General features: G+C 34.4%; 3 protein-coding genes across 4 annotated transcripts; 2 read left to right on the forward strand and 1 right to left on the reverse strand.

Moving 5' to 3' along the window:
• Positions 1-238: 238 nt before the first annotated feature.
• LOC140004490 (uncharacterized) lies at positions 239-3,411 on the forward strand. Its single transcript, XM_072057636.1, has 4 exons — positions 239-447; positions 979-2,060; positions 2,585-2,821; positions 2,911-3,411. The coding sequence occupies exons 2-3, from the start codon at positions 1,406-1,408 to the stop codon at positions 2,608-2,610; spliced, it is 681 nt and encodes a 226-aa protein (XP_071913737.1). The 5' UTR covers positions 239-447; positions 979-1,405; the 3' UTR covers positions 2,611-2,821; positions 2,911-3,411.
• LOC113699492 (uncharacterized) lies at positions 2,625-3,498 on the forward strand. The gene is made up of 2 exons (XM_027219861.2): positions 2,625-2,816; positions 2,911-3,498. The coding sequence occupies exons 1-2, from the start codon at positions 2,625-2,627 to the stop codon at positions 3,496-3,498; spliced, it is 780 nt and encodes a 259-aa protein (XP_027075662.2).
• A 2,939-nt stretch (positions 3,499-6,437) lies between these two features.
• LOC113698812 (phytoene synthase 2, chloroplastic) lies at positions 6,438-11,916 on the reverse strand. 2 transcript variants are annotated; one of them, XM_027218762.2, is made up of 7 exons: positions 11,562-11,916; positions 10,388-11,135; positions 10,255-10,305; positions 9,005-9,177; positions 8,084-8,319; positions 7,333-7,525; positions 6,438-6,804 (listed from the first exon to the last, which is right to left on the reverse strand). In XM_027218762.2, the coding sequence occupies exons 2-7, from the start codon at positions 10,869-10,871 to the stop codon at positions 6,622-6,624; spliced, it is 1,320 nt and encodes a 439-aa protein (XP_027074563.1). In that variant the 5' UTR covers positions 10,872-11,135; positions 11,562-11,916; the 3' UTR covers positions 6,438-6,621. The 2 variants fall into 2 exon arrangements, with proteins under 2 accessions (XP_027074563.1, XP_071913739.1); XM_072057638.1 differs by lacking the exon at positions 11,562-11,916 and adding an exon at positions 11,248-11,385.
• Positions 11,917-16,571: the final 4,655 nt, after the last annotated feature.

The following is a 16,571-nucleotide window of genomic DNA, read 5'->3' on the forward strand; positions in this document are numbered from 1 at the left end:
GGCGGCCAGCCCAGCCCAGCCCCCTCACGGTGATCCAGATCTACCGACTACCATCCTCCATGGCTCCATGGATGCTGCAGAGGAAGTGAAGAAGAGCTGGAAAGCCGCTGCCGTGCTGACTGCTGAGGAAGAAGATGACTCATTTCATTTTGAATTTTTTTTTTGCCCTCTAAATACAAAACGACGTCGTTTCACTTTTAGTGGAACGACGTCGTTTTGTATAATGAGGGGAAAAAAATACATCAGATGAAGCCCTAAGGCTTCATCTGATGCAAAAGCACGCCGCCAGTGCCAAAGGGCAAACAAGACTCCAACTCCAAGAAGAAGACGCCAGGCTCCAAGAACTCCAAGAAGCTTCAGTTGAGATTCTACCATCCTGCTTCAAGCCTTCAATTCAAGGCTCCAAGACTCCAACTCTCCACCATTCCATTCACATAAATCTTTTAGGTTAGTTTTTTTGTTTAAATTACAATATTCATCTTTATATTTTTGTTAATTATATGTTTAAATTATTTTTGAATTTTGAGTATCTTGATATTAATTTGATTAAGATTAATTTTTATTTAGTTTATGTTAATGTAATTTAAGAATTTGAAAGATTACATTAAAAAATTTAATGATATTAAATTTAAATTAGAAATTAGTTTAGAAATTGTATAGATTTTAGGTTGTATTTAGCTTTTAAAATTTTGTTAGTTTTATATTTGAAATTTTAAGAATTAATTATGTGAATTAGAAATTTTGAATGTAAATATAAATTCAAAATTTTATGAGATTGAATTAGAGATTATATGGGTATTTAGTTGTACCTTATTTTAACTTTTTGATAATTTTATATAATGAATTTTATAAATTGAGAAATATAAGTAATATGAATTTATTATTAAATTAAAGAATTATTTGTATGAATTTTAAATTAATTGATTATTGAATTGCATAATTTTATTGAATTTAACCACAATTATTTAATTGTGACAGAAAATGGAGAGATTCTTTAAACCTAAACGAGTCCGTAGTGGTGAATCTTCAAATGAGCCTAATATTAGTGAACCAGTTCAAAATCAATCTTGTGTGGAATTGAATTTAAATGATATTGTTAGTGATCCGGGATTACGAAAATCAATTGAGAAATTTGATATTTCTCTTCGAGACCATGTCCGAAGAAAGTATTTGACTAGGGGACCTTGCCAACCGATTGACCATATGTATCCAAAAAACATCATTTGGTAAACAACATAGAAGTTTCCAAGATAGTTGGTATCAAAAGTTTGTATGGTTAGAGTATAGCATATCGAAAGATGCGGCGTTTTGCTTTTGGTGCTTTCTTTTCAAAACACAAAATAAGGGAGGTCGATATGCAGAGGATGCCTTTACAAAAACGGGATTCAATAATTGGAAAAAGGCAATGGAAAGATTTAATGAACATATTGGAGCTGTGAATAGTTGCCATAATGATGCTAGAATACAGTTTAAAAGTTTTCAAGATCAAAGGCATAGTGTGTCAAATGTGCTACGATCTTGTGGGCGCGAAATAGATATTGCATATCGCACCCGTTTAACTGCTGCTCTGGATGTGACCCGCTTTCTTTTGAAGCAAGGATTGGCTTTTCGTGGAAATGATGAGTCAACTAGTTCTTCAAATAGAGGCAATTTTCTTGAATTGTTTGAGTGGTATAGCCAGCGAAATACTGAGATTTTTGAGGTTGTAAATCAAAATGCTCCTGCAAATAATCAACTAACTTCTCCAATGATTCAAAAAGATTTGGCACATGCTTGTGCCTCAAAGATCACAAGTGTTATAATCAATGATATTGGAGACAATTATTTTTCCCTAATAGTTGATGAGTCTCGAGACAGTTCAGTGAAAGAGCAAATGGGAGTTGTTTTGAGATATGTGAACAAAGAAGGGCGTGTGATTGAACGTTTCCTTGCAATTGTACATGTGTCTGACACCACATCTCTTTGTTTGAAAGATGCAATTGATTCTTTATTCGTGCAACACGGATTATCATTATCCAAATTGAGAGGTCAAGGATATGATGGAGCTTCAAATATGCGAGGTGAGTTCAATGGTTTGAAGGCCCTTATATTACAAGAAAATTCCTATGCGATGTATATTCACTGTTTTGCTTACCAACTCCAGTTAGTTATTGTTGCTGTTGCTAAGGAAAATATCATTGTCAGTGAATTCTTTGTCTATGTCTCTATGATGGTCAATTTAACTGGAGCATCATGTAAAAGAAGAGATCAATTAAGACAAATAGAACATGATAAGATTGTTACACTTTTAGACAGTGGAGATATTATTAGTGGAAAAGGCAAAAATCAAGAAACTAGTTTAGCAAGACCAGGGGATACTCGTTGGGGATCACACTATCTAACATTACTTTGTCTATCCTCTATGTGGGCTTCGGTGATTGGAATATTGGGAAATATACAAGATGATGCCACCACTTCTGATAATAGAGGTATGGCCAGGGGTTTGATTGATAGAATGAATGATTATGAGTTTTTTTTTTGTATTGCACCTGATGAAGTATTTATTGGGAATCACAAATGACTTGTCACTTGTTTTGCAACAAAGGGATCAAAATATTGTCCAAGCCATGAGTTTGATTGATACTATGAAATCTCAATTGCAAGACTTTAGGGAAGAGGGATGGCAAATAATTTTAGATGAAGTCAACAATTTTTGTGAGTTGAATATGATTCCCGTGATTGATATGGAAGACAGTATAGCAATCCGTGGCAATGCCAGGCGCAGTCGCAAAGGTCAAACCATCACTAATTTTCATCATTATCGCGTGGAAATTTTTGTGAGGTATTATTTTTGAAATTATTATTTCATTACATTTGTTACTTGTTAGCAGATTTTCTTAGTTATTAATTTTATTATTGTTGTGATGTCAGGTTGTTGATTTAATTATACAAGAGATGAATAATCGTTTCTCGGAAGTTAGCACGGAATTGCTTAGTTGCATAGCATGTCTTGATCCAAAAAGTTCTTTCTCTCAATTCAATGTGCAGAAACTACTCCGTCTTGCTGATTTATATCCTGAAGACTTCTCAAGTAACGATTATGTATATCTTGAGTCTCAACTTCGAAATTATATTTATAATGTGCAACGCGATCCTCAATTTTCAGAAGTTGGAGATTTGGGAAGTCTTGCTCAACAAATGGTTAAAACTGGTAAAAATACAATTTTTCCATTGGTTTATCGTCTGATCCAGTTGGCATTAGTTCTACCAGTTGCGACTGCTTCTGTTGAAAGAGTATTTTCTGCAATGAATATTGTCAAGACTGATTTGCGCAACAAAATGGGAGACGAGTGGATGAATGACTGTTTGGTTGTATACATCGAGAAGGATATTTTTGCAACAATTGAAAATGAGCAAATATTGCAGCGTTTTCAACTGATGAAGACTCGCAGAATGCAATTGCCTCCTCTTCGTTATTCGAGTGCAACAACTACCAATACTTCAAGTGTTAATCAATAACAAATTTTTGGGTATGTATAATTATATGTTTTTATTATTTTTATAATTATTGATTCTAAATTTTACTTATTAAATATATTTATTTCATCACAAAAAAATTTTTTAATACACTTCAGCCCCCCCAAAAATAAATTTCTGGCTCCGTCCCTGCATCTAACAATTTCTAAAGACTAATATGGTAGTTGAATATTTGGAGTATAATAATTTTTTGATATAAATATGAATTTATAAAAACATTGTTAATGAATTATTTAAGCCTTGCATTCATTCGTAAATAATTACAATAAAAAATTATTCTATGCTAATGCAAGGGCAAATTACTAGTGTATATTATTTAAACACAAGTGAGCTCAAATGAGTTAAGAGCAGTTGAACTTGAGTAAGCTAAAACTAGATAGAGCTCAACCGCCAGCTGATACGAGAAGGATGAGTTTTAAGAGTTTGACGAGCTTAAGTGAATAGTGCATTAGTTAGGTTGACTCAGGTTATGAGACAATCCATTCACTTCCAAATTACTATCACTTACCACCCAGTCACGCAAAAAATGGGATAAAGCAGGCAATTTTTCTCCGTTCTATCCTTCCAATCAAAATTAACTACGCCTATTATTCTTGATTGAAAAGCTCAACACTTCTTTGATTTTTATGTTTTTTCCTCGTGGGTTTCCTCACATTGAATTAGGGGTGCAAACGAATCGAGTCGCGATCAATATCGAACTCGAACTCAAAACATTAAGCTCGTTCGCGAGCTCGGGTATATATATATTTATTTTTTTTTATTTTTATTTTTAATAGTAAAATTACATAAATATTCTTAATATTTTATTATTTATTAATAAAAAATATTATTTTATTTATTTTTTTAAAAATAAAATATTTATTTTTTATTTTTTTCGACCTCGAACTCGAGCTCGATTCGAATCGAGTCGAGCTCGAGTTCGAGCTTGAAAATTACCAACTCGTCGAGCTCGAGTTCGAGTTCAAGTTCGATAAAATTAAGTCAAGACTCGACTTGATAAGGCCAAAACTCGACTCGGCTCTGCTCGTTTGCAGCCCTTGATTGAATGATTGAAATACCACATGAATCTCTCGCATACAATGGAAGCCGGTTGTGTGCATTTTTCATTGTGCGTAATTTTAATTGCACACAATGTAATTTTCTTTGCACACGACGTAATTTTAGAACAAATTTTTGTGGGTTCCACATACAGCGTAAAAATCGAGTTACAAGATGTGATCTGAGCCGCACAAAATTTTTTGGCCAAATCATGGCCATCAACCGCCAAATCTGACAACCGTTCCTGCCCCATTTCAGGTTTCTGGCAAAAAACAGGTTTCAATACGGACGCGACGTTAGCATTTGACTATGTGTCGTCACATTTGCGTAGAAAAAACGATTTGACAATTGACATGAACAAAAAAAAGAACGGCCTTGACTTGATGCAGGAAAACAAAAAGATCACCTGAAGGGGAAGAAATTCAGGTTTTTTATGGTCACCAGTCTCAAGGTCTACATGCACAACTTCAAAGTCCACTCCCATTTCTACTAGGCAAACTAGCACTCTCTGGGGGCAACCAGCAGTTACAGGCCCATAAACTTTAACTGCCATCCTCACAAAGTCGCAACTTTTATGTTTCTGAACTTGTAATTGAGGAGGTTCAGTCCCAATCTTTTTATAGCCAATGCTGATGCATCACAATTTTCCCGCTATGAAATATCGTCAAAACTGGGGGTTGTGATCACGTGAGACTTCGTACTATTTTGACATCTTGACTTTGTTTTTTACGTGATGGTTTTGTGTGACCTTGCATTGCAAGTTGCCCAATTTGCATTGTCTGATACTTTGATTTGGAACAGTACTATTGGACAACTTGCACTGGATGAGCTCTTTGGGGGTTGGCACGTGAAAGCCAACAGTAACCGGTTAGCGGCACGGGCTGCAGCAGCTGTCACCTACTCCCAAAGGTGCTTTTACAGTTAACTTTTTCCATGAAACTAATGGCCCGTAGTAAAAAGTCAAAATTAAATTAATAAATTTACTTCTCTTATTTATTTATTTTTGCCTCCAAGCACAAAAAAGAAGAAATGTAGATTAAAAAAATAGATAAATAAGAACTAGAAAATATCATTAAAGATTTGGTTTAAAAACTTGTAATGATATTTGTAGTAAAAAAGATCTAGTATTTTTTTTGTTTCTTGTTTATTTGTTTTATATTCCCTTCCATCTTTTTTGTTTTATATATATTTTTTAATTTCCCTTCGATCTATTTTGTATTTGGAGAAAATCAAGATTTTGTAGGCCAAAATATAGGTTTTGAAAATCATTTCTTCTCTTCCCCAAAAAAAGAAAAAAATAGAGAAAAAGGCAAAAAGGAAAGGGAAGAAAAAAAGAGCAGTGAAAGGATGATTTTATCAATTTATTAAATTGATTATGACTTTTTACTATTAACCGTTAATTTTAATAAAAAAAAAAAACTAATAGTAACACATTAACCCAAACCATCGGGGGATTAGATACATGTTTTTAAAACATGTGAAGTTACGTGATAAAGTACCAAATCACACAGAGATAAAATGTGATTTACCCCTAATTAAATGGTCGATGAAAGAGTTTAATTGAATGGCCATCACACAATCGTTTCAAAGAGGTGAATAGAACTTGATTTTTGAAGCTATTTGGTGGTTGGAATCAACTTTTTTACCCCGCTATCCGGGGTTGGAATTTGGAAGTGCTATCAGCACCACACTACTGCTTATGATGACAGATGGGACAGTTGTATCACCAAGCTACTATCGGAACTCTTGGCTAGATTATTCAGTTTCTTTTTTCTTTTTCGGTCAAGGAAATTAGCATGTCATCTATGCATCAAATGAATGAATCAACTTCCTCAGATAATCTCCCAACAAGATGATTTAGAGGGCTACTTCAACAAGTGACATTTCACCGGGCCAGAAATTTTTTTCGTCGAAGGGGCTTTCTATATCAAGGAACATAAGAGTTGCAGACGCAATTAATTCACTATCTACCTTGCTTACAGCTGCATTTTAATTTCTAATGTACAAATCTTTTTCTCTGAACTACCTAGTTTACGAGCTTCAAAGGCATGTGAACTTGCATATGGTTCAGCTCATGCCTTTTGCTAGCGGAGATGATGTTCTTGGAGGTACAAGAGACTTTGCATATGCCATTGGCAGAGCAAGTAACTTCTTCGGTTTGCTAACATAAGCTCTCCTGTCAAAATTGTTGTAGTCATTGGCTTCAATCTCGTCGAGTATTTGACGATACAACAATAGCGATGCCCATACCTGCAATTGCCAAGACAAATCTGGATTTTTAATGGCCTGCTAGGAACTCAAAGGCAAAGGATACAAGTTCAAGTTACAATGCCATATGTCAAGTTGCCTGTTGGGAGACCAGAAAGGGGGGAGGGTGGTGATGGTGGTTGTTTAGACGTATAATATCTGCAAACTGAAGCAGGATACAACCTGAAAATTGTATCTCATTGGTTTCAAGAAATTACTACACAAGTGAATCTGCATCAGGACTGTAAGAGGAATTCTTAAAAGTAACATGAAACAATGTATAAAAAGGCACAGTGAAATGTTAATATATCATAAGTGTTCTGGATGCAACGTAAAGTTAATCTAAGTGGAGGCCATTCTTTTCAATTAGCATTGGGTTAGATGGATCATAGAATTTTCCAAGTACATTCAACCCATTTATGGTCATTAATTCACTCTTTGTGCATACCATTCAATCAAGTCATTAAGCCAAGGAAATAGAGACTTTGAACTTAACCAGGATCGGTTTAATCAATATTCACAAATGCTTACAGGCCATCTGCTAGCAGAGTTGAGCTCGGTCACTCCTTTCTCTGCCTCATCAAAGAACTTCCTTGCTCTTTTCATTTGCTGCTTCATGAAATTCCTCCATTGGTCAGTGACCTTTCCAGCAAATATATCCTCATCTGAAAGCCCTGCCTGTGCTAATTCATCTTGGGGTAGGTAGATCCTTCCTCTTGTAGCACTGAGCAAAGTGAGCGCACATATACAGAAGATGTCAGAACTCTGAATCACCACCCTGTACAAGTTACTTTTGCTTGCAAAACTCTGATTAGTTTGCAGTATATATTGACTGACATTATGATTCTAGTCAAGCATTTTTCCAGCTCAATATTCACTCAACACTTAAGGTCACTTATATAGACTTTACCAAGATTCTTTTCCTTAGCCTCTATGCTCCCTTGGGAGCGGAGCACATGCATTTACCCAATCATTGAAAAAAGGTTCTGGCCCTTCATTACTTTTTCTCTTTTTACCACCTTATGACACTTCAATCTGAGAGTGGACACCACTCAGTAAAACAAGGGGTTTAATCTATTTCAAAAGCAATTAACATTACCTACAAGCTGCATGTATTGATGAATACTAGAACCAATGGATAAATCATTTCAAGATTTTGATACTTTTCACCATGATGGAAGGCAACCAGTAAGCTTGAAAAATAGCAACCGACATCCTTTTGGTTTTAGGCAACAGCAATTTGCTAGTGATGCATCAAAAGAATCATATGGTTTAGACTTACTCTTCTCCAACATCCCTTAGTATGTTAGTCAGCTGGTTAGCAATCCCTAATGCCAGGGCTGCATTATAGACACTTTCTACTGTTGCTTTTGATTCTGGTGCAATGCCCATAACTGGGACACTCATCAATCCAACGGTACCGGCCACATAGTAACAGTAGAGGTATAGCTCATCAAAGTTTTTGTATCTTGACTTCTTTAGGTCCATTCTCATTCCTTCAATCATGTCTCTGAATGGCTGCAAATGATGGTGTTCAAAATGGCAGAAGGAATGCTTAGTATATAAAGCACTTATTCTATAGCAAGAAGGTACTTCCAGTAAAACAAAAGAAATCAACAAAAAGTGCAGAGAGCAAATAGTCAACATGTAATTTGTGCTAATGAGATGTTACTGGTAATACATGACAAAGCATCGTTACAGGGCCTTTTAATTTAATTTTCATGTCAAAGGAGAGAGACTGGGAAATCAACAATATTAACAAACAGGTGTTTATGTCCTTTATCCAAAATAAATGGTAGATAAATACCACAATCTGAACTTTTAAGATAACTCGGTGTACTAAATGGATCACTTATACTGACAAAACAGGTGTTTAAAGTCCTAGACCCAATTTTTTGAGGACAAAAGTCCTGTTACCCAGTATAGACAGCCAAGTGCTTTTGTTGACATAATTGAGACATGATTTACTCAGAAAGGCTAATGTTAAGTAGTTATGCGAAAGGAGCACTCAGATTAAAGTTTGTTGTTTTCATCAGCTCACAAGGCTTAACAGAGTACTGACAGCAGAAAAACGAATCAAAATCAATATGGTTTAGGAATCTTGATAACGGCATTTCTCTTCAGAGTGTAAGGTGTGTTTGGGAACCAAAGAGATGACCATTAGAATATATAACCAAAAGTTAAACGAAATATGAGTTCTGACCTGGATGTCAACTGGAAACTTGGAAACAGTATCTGAAAGAGCAGCATCAAGCATATCAAAAGGATGACCTCTAAAGACATCTTCCAATCGCGCTTCCCACCTATCCAATGCAGTTGGAGTTATATGTGATGCATTAGGCCCATCAACGAGCTCATCTGTTCTCCTGCACCAAACTGATAAAGATGGAAAAGCGTATGTGTCAGAGGAGTTATTCCCGAGCATTCGAAACCTTAAGAATAATTGGGTTTTGCGAAAGTGTTTAAACCAGAAACTTTTATGTTTAATCTATTAAAGGTATCCATGTCAAAAAATGGACACAGATGATAGAAGGAAACTCTTTTGGCAGAGGATAATAGCTAAATGAAAAGTTTTTAAATTGTTCCAATACTTTCAAGCATCTATCAACCTAGAAGAGATCCTCCTCACTTAGCATTGCAAATTAAATTCTATCTGACAAAGCAATTAAATCAATAATATGCAAAAAATTATGTGAAAATAGTTAACTAATGGTCATATGCATTGTCAAATAACCACCATCCATTTTTAGGTTCATATGCAGTTTCTTTTCACAGTTGACGCTCTTCAATCAGAAAGAAAGCTTTCTATGTTTATTTAAAAAATTCTCAATATACCACATGACAACTAAAAAATTCTCAATATACCACATGACAACTCAGCCTTAAAACTTGATACAAGATTTTCAGATCGACATGGTTCCAAATCTGATATGTGGAAACAAGGGTGATGAAAATTTGGTCCAATCGCCATCTATTTTTCTGCAAATTTAGTTCAGAAGAATAGCTGCACTCCATTCTCCACAATGATATGATAAGAATGTGAAGGATAACTAGATCTGTTCCAAAATTTCACTTGCAAAATATGGTACATTATTCTCTGATTGAGGATATAAAAAGTAAGCAAATCTTCACTGTGGGGATTACAAGTTACTGTTTGTTTCAAAATGTTTGGGAGAAAAGAAAACCTATACTAATCACCAAGGATTAACTTGTCAAGCTCAAGAACTAGGTACATCCTTTTCCATGAGAACCTGGCAAAATTTCTAATTCAGGAACCACACTCTGTACTCAAACTAGCTTTCATTTGGACAATCTAGTATGTAAACGAATCAAGAAGGCTTCCCAAACCATTCAAACATAAACTACACCTGAATTAAAATCCTATTAGATAATCTGACTTTTATCAGGTCTATTAATCTACCAACAAAAGAATGTCATGTATCAGCACTTTACCATATATCGCCCAAATAGCTCTTCTTCTCTCAGGTGTCATTAGCATTGTTCCTGCACAGGATAAAACTAAGATTAGAATCAGTACCTTAATTCACTTCCTTTTAACTAAAAAAATGGATAAAAGAGAGCTAACCCAAGTAAAAAGTCTGGGCATATTCAGCACATACTTCACCGCAGCGATCATAAGCTTCACTTAATATGTTTAAATTTCCTGGGAGAACAATATCGGGCTTCACGTCCCAATCTTCTCGAGATCTCAATTGTCTATTAACCAAGGCCGCCTGCTTCAAAACCACATCATAAACCTTTTGCTCTGAAGACATGGCAATTTCTCCCGCTGGGCTAACCACTACATTGGGAATCACAGAAAATTTGCCTCGGTTCTTCAACCTAGACCCTCCCAAGCAACAGTTTCTCGAATCTCCATTAAGATAGCCAGAATTCCACCTTTGTTGCTTGCCTTTCTCAAGTCTGCCATTGCACAAGCAGTTTTTACCCCGACCCACGAACCTGGACGAATCAAGAAGCCGGCTTCCTTCCCGTACCGGTTCCAGGAATGCAATGCTGTTCGTGACCTCTGAGATAGGTAAAACAACCCATAGCAAAGCAACAGACATGCTGAACTTGTTATCCTGGGAGGTCTAAAGTCTAAACAATTCAAAAATTTTGTCTTTCCTTCTGTACGTTTCTTTGCCTGGCTAAATAAATTACTAGTATACTACACCCCACTTAAGTTTATCAAGCCTTAAACAATTCCCCACTTCACTCTGTCACAGATAACATTATAAAACTTGCACAAACCAATTTATCGCCAACCTCCAATCTTCCTTCCAAAATTCTTAAGCAACTCGAAACAATAAAAGAACCAGCTCCAGGGCTCTCTGCATAGTGAACCAAAAAAAACAAATTGATATAACAGTTAACATTAACTAAAGCACAAAACTCAAACTCAAGTGTATAACAATAACAACAATATAAAATCAGTAAAACAACCTACTAGCAGCAAAGAGCAAGGATCTTGAAGAAATAGTACTATTAGATTTCTAATGGAGACACAGACAATAAATTAAATAGAGGATTGCTATGTATCCTATTTCACTCGGCAGAGCAATGGGATGTTCTATTTTTAGTCAGTTTGATCAGAATAATCTCACTTTCCACCGTCCATACACGTAAACCTAACTAGAAAAGGCAAAGACTCAACCTTTTATTATTAAAACAGAAACGGAGATATGAAAGCAACAGTGACAAAAAAAAAAAAACCAAGTAAAATGCAATTGAACATCCATGCAAGGAAGAAAACCCACCTGATTATTGGTCTGAGAAAGCTCAGAGAAGCCTCTAATTAGTTGAATGCCTGGTTTTTAAGGCATCAACATCACTGTAAAAAAGAATTCAAATGGATAACTAGCAAGCCCTCCTCTCACAAGCTGACACCACTTAACTTGCTCTATAACTTTCCAGAATTCTTAACAAGATAAAGCAATGAAAACTCCTGTTTCTTCTTCTCTTTGATTTGTGTTTATTTTATTTGATTTTCTGTGGCAATTAATGCCACACACATTTTCCTTGTCCACTTGTGCAGCGTGGAATTTGAGTGATCCACATTCATACTTCGTTTACCATTTTTTCCCCTTTTTTCTTTAATTTCTCTTCCTCTTCAACGCCAAATAAATTTATAGCTGTTAAAACTTATAAGTGTGCCACTTATTATTTTATTTTACAGGTATCAAATTGGTACAATTTAGCTTGTTTTTTTTTTTTTTTACGGAAACCCCAAAAAATTATTACAATCAAACGCACTAGAAAATTGCAATCAAACACAACCTTAGCCTTTTAGTGGCTAAGATATGGGCCCACCACCACCTCCTGCATCTTCGAAGTCGTTTGGTCTGATTCTTGCAAGGATCCTGGTGTGGGTATCATTTGATTGAACAGGGGTCAAATGATATACTACTAGTCTTTAGCAAAATTAGTTCATGGGTCAATTGAACATTTTCTATTATTTTTTGCTCATTTGTCTACTAAGAGCGTAAATCAAGAATACATACACTCTATATCTAGCATGTGAATCAATAATTTATCTTTAGGATTTACCAACAATGAGTGAAATCAAAATTCGTAGCTAACTTTGAGCAATACATCGTGGCTGGATTATATCATATCGATCAAAAACTAAAAATTAACATAGATTTACAATTTTTCATTAGAATCCAACACGAAATGCCCAAAATTGAGATTCAAAGAATATACATCAATTGTTAAATATAGAATTACATAATATAGCATTGGATTTTTGTTAAAATTTTGATAATGGAGTTCGGACATACACAAATATTTTAATATCTGTGAGAATAATGGGACACAACAGAAATGGAAAAGAAAATTATGATTGCAGATACAAACTATCCAAGTACAAAACTAAAGAAAAGAAAAGGTTACAAATTTTCAGATGCATCATTTCCTGTTGGAAACTAATTCCAATTTAACATTTGGCTAACAGTAATATGTATTTTGTCACACCGATTTTATTTTGATTTTAAAATGTTCGTTCGTTTGAGATTGCCAAATTAATGAAAAGATAGCTCACTTTGTTCTTAGTTCTGCAATCATTTTTTTTTCACTTCTGCGAATTTTTCTTCTGACTTATAGTTTGACCTTTTATTTTAAAATATTTCTGCCCTTTATCAAGAGATCAAAAAAAAAAAAAAAAAAAAGAGTGAGAGAGAGAATCTTGCCGAGTCCAACATGTTACATACAGGAGATAGAGGGGGCACTCTGCCGCCCAATGGGAATTGCCTGCATATAGATTAGCATTAGCAGCTTAATTAAGTCCTTAAGAATCTTAGCCATTGGCGGCCACGTGTACTCGTTGACCAATCAGTGGAAGATAACGTTATCAAAATTGAGTGCGGGAAATGGTTAACTGCACACGTGTCAACTCGTGAATGGAATCGTTAACCTTCTTTTGTGTCCAAACCAGGCGGTAGTGATAGTGGGCCCCCACAGTAGGAAGTGCCAGTTCAGGTCTAAGTGGTAGGAAAAGCTCAATTTTCTCACGGGGACTCTGGACACAAATTATTCCAAAATCCAAACACTGGAGCACTTATTTTAACGTCATATATGCGAAGTCAAAATGTGATTATAAAAATTAAAAAGTGATTCAAAAATATGTTAAAAATGTATGTAAACAATATTTTTTAAAGAATGAATGGATTGAACGGTATGAAAAAAAGAGTATAAAATAAAGATTTTGGATTTAAAATCCTTCACTTACATTAAATTTTTAAAAAAATTTTTTTTCTTGTATTCGGCTTTCGTAGTCACCACGGTTACCTACGCCTTTGAAAAAATTAGTAAATTCAGCTTCTCATCACTAGTACGGTTACGTATATTTTAGAGAGATCAAAAGTCGCTTACATAATTCTCACATTAATAACGAAAATTGTTCAAATTCATGACCTTTATAGATAAAATGATCCATTAATACCAATTGAACTAATTTGAATTAGCACTTTGATTTGTCTCTATCCCTTACCCTGAATGAGCTGGTTGAAAAATCCCATATGAAAAACTCTAAAAAATAGTGAGTTTTGCCAAAAAATAAAAAGAAAAAAGCTCTGCATAATTCTCACGTTAATAATAAAATTCATTCAAATTCATGGCCTTTATAGATAAAATGACCTATTAATACCAACTGAACCAACTTGAATTAGCATTTAGGGCTGATCTGTCTCTATCTTTTACCCTAAATGAGCTGGATGAGAAAGCTCATACGAAATACTCTGAAAATAGTGAGTTTTGACTATTGACACACACACACAAAAAAAAAAAAAATCTTAAAAAAAATATTGAGTGTTTAATGAAAAGACATAAATGACCCTCAAGCATTAAGCATGGTGTCCACACGTTGGTATACAAGGCATTGAGGACTCCCTATTGGACACGTAGAAGTTTGCACTTTCTCTCACTTTTTGGGTGCCTTTCTGAAAAAAATATGGTCCATGACTGTCGATTGAGTGCAGACAATTTGCAAGTGGTATGTTTTCACCATTTTGGTTTTTGAAAGCAATTACGAAAGCAAAAACAAAGACAAAAAAAATGCTGCAGCCCACAGGGGAACAAAATCAATGCTTAACATCAAGAGTTATGGGATCTGATTTTGGGTGTGGGAAGTGTCTTTTTCTTGTTTTTCTGGGATTTAATAATTTAATGCACCATGCATGTGCTCTATTAGCTCATGGTATGCATCACATTCACTTAAATAGGAAGTCTGTGGTTGAAGATTTCCATTTGGTTATCAACCTAAGTTTGGAGAATTTCATGTGAATTCTTGGAGAAATAATGGAGACGTAGCTATGTCATCATTTGCTACTTAAAAAAAGGATGGTCTCACTTTGAAGTATTTTGTGTACAAACACAAAAATATGATTAGTATATTCGAAATTGATACAGAGACCTTTACTTGCTACAATTGACCAGTTGTTTGAGTTCTTCGTACATAGTCATTTTACCAAAAGAATAAGTAGACATGATTCTACACGCTTCTTAGAATTCTGCACTTAATTAGTCTTTAATTTAAATTGAACTAAACAAATAAATGATCCCGTATCTTGATCCAATAAATAAAATTCTACCCTTTTCTAAAGGATGAAAAGTTTGCTTTGAACTGTCCGCCTAATTAGGGTTGAAAGATGAACCGAACTACTCGATACTCGAATTGAGTTTGATTTAATAAGAGATCGGTCGAACTCAGGTTGCTAGCAAACCAAATCAAGTTTGAACTGTGTTTTGTATTCTATAACATTTAAATTCGATAAAAATATTCGTTCAAACTCGATTCAGTAAATGAACAATTCAAATTTCAAACTCGTTAAAATAAATAAACAAGTTTGAATACTCGGGCGTTGGATTTGATTAAATTCATTTTTACACGCCTGTACCTAATTCATCAATTAGTTAATAAAAAATTCTATGTCTTTTGAGTTTCACACTCTCACATCAAATTCTCCGTGAGCTAATGAAATAAACTTTTTAAGCATTTAAATTGTAATAATCGTAATTATTTAAATTATAGATCACAAGCATCATTTAGAGCTACAAATTAAAGAAATAAGTCCTTAAAAGGATGATAGAATTTTTACTTAATTATATTCTTTAAAAAAACTATTATTTACGTTGTTGTTAGTAACCACGCAAACGGGAGTTATTGACAAATAACAATACGAGGCGAGTATACTGAAGAAGAAGAAGAAGATTTGATGACCAAGTGAAGGGATAAGGAGGGTTTGGCTGTCCCATTATTCGTCGAACAATAATAGAAGAAGCCCATAAGTACCGTGTTTGACTCTTCTCCAACAGGTATTCGTCATTATCAAATGTATCAATTTCCATCGGCACCTGCTAAGTCTAAATGGAAGAGATTTGCTTTTTTGCGTGCAAGTAAGGAGTCTCGACGGTTTGTTTCAAAACTTTTATTATACGATAAATGCGATTTTGCATAGAATGCAGACTTAGAATAGATAAAAGGTTTGTTTGGTAACAATAAAAATAAGTTGAGTGGTATTCATGTCGTGTGGTGCACCATAAGCAGTTACTTTTTGTCTTTCTAATCTACTGATACTACACACCAAAAAATGCACCTTGCTTATTATCTTATTGGGTTAAAAACAAAAAAGCCCTCTGTGATATATCTAATATATAAAAAAGTCTCTTGTGATTTCAAAATATACAAAACGACATCTCATGTTTTGAACTAAATTATAAACTAACAGAATTCGTTAAATTTAACGAAAATGACGGTCTCAGCTGTTAAACTTATTGGATTACGTTAAGTTTACTGTTAAATTTACCGAATGCTGTTAAGTTTTCCGTTAAATTTACCGGATTCTGTTAGTTTACAATTTAGTTCAAGACATGAGATGTCGTTTTGTGTGTTTTGAAACTAGGGGGTTTTTCTGTGTATTAGGTATATCACAGGGGGCTTTTTTGTTTTTAACCCTATCTTATTTGATATAATGCAATTTGATTGTGTTGTTCTCAATGGCAAAACTAAAAAATATAAATTTGAGGAGGCGAAAAGTACACATGTAAATTTTTTCTTTCAAAAGCCTCTTTGATATATATATATATATATATATATATATATATGTGTGTGTGTGTGTGTGTGTGTGTGTATAAAAGAAATTTTTGAAAATTCTCAAACTTTTTAAGAGGGGGCGTGATCTTCTAGAACTTGAGGGTGCAAATAGTTAAATATATAAATATATAAATATATATATATATATATATATATATATATATATATATATATATAG

The sequence above is a fragment of the Coffea arabica genome, chromosome 7c, assembly GCF_036785885.1.
Source record: "Coffea arabica cultivar ET-39 chromosome 7c, Coffea Arabica ET-39 HiFi, whole genome shotgun sequence".
Taxonomy (NCBI): Eukaryota; Viridiplantae; Streptophyta; class Magnoliopsida; order Gentianales; family Rubiaceae; genus Coffea; species Coffea arabica.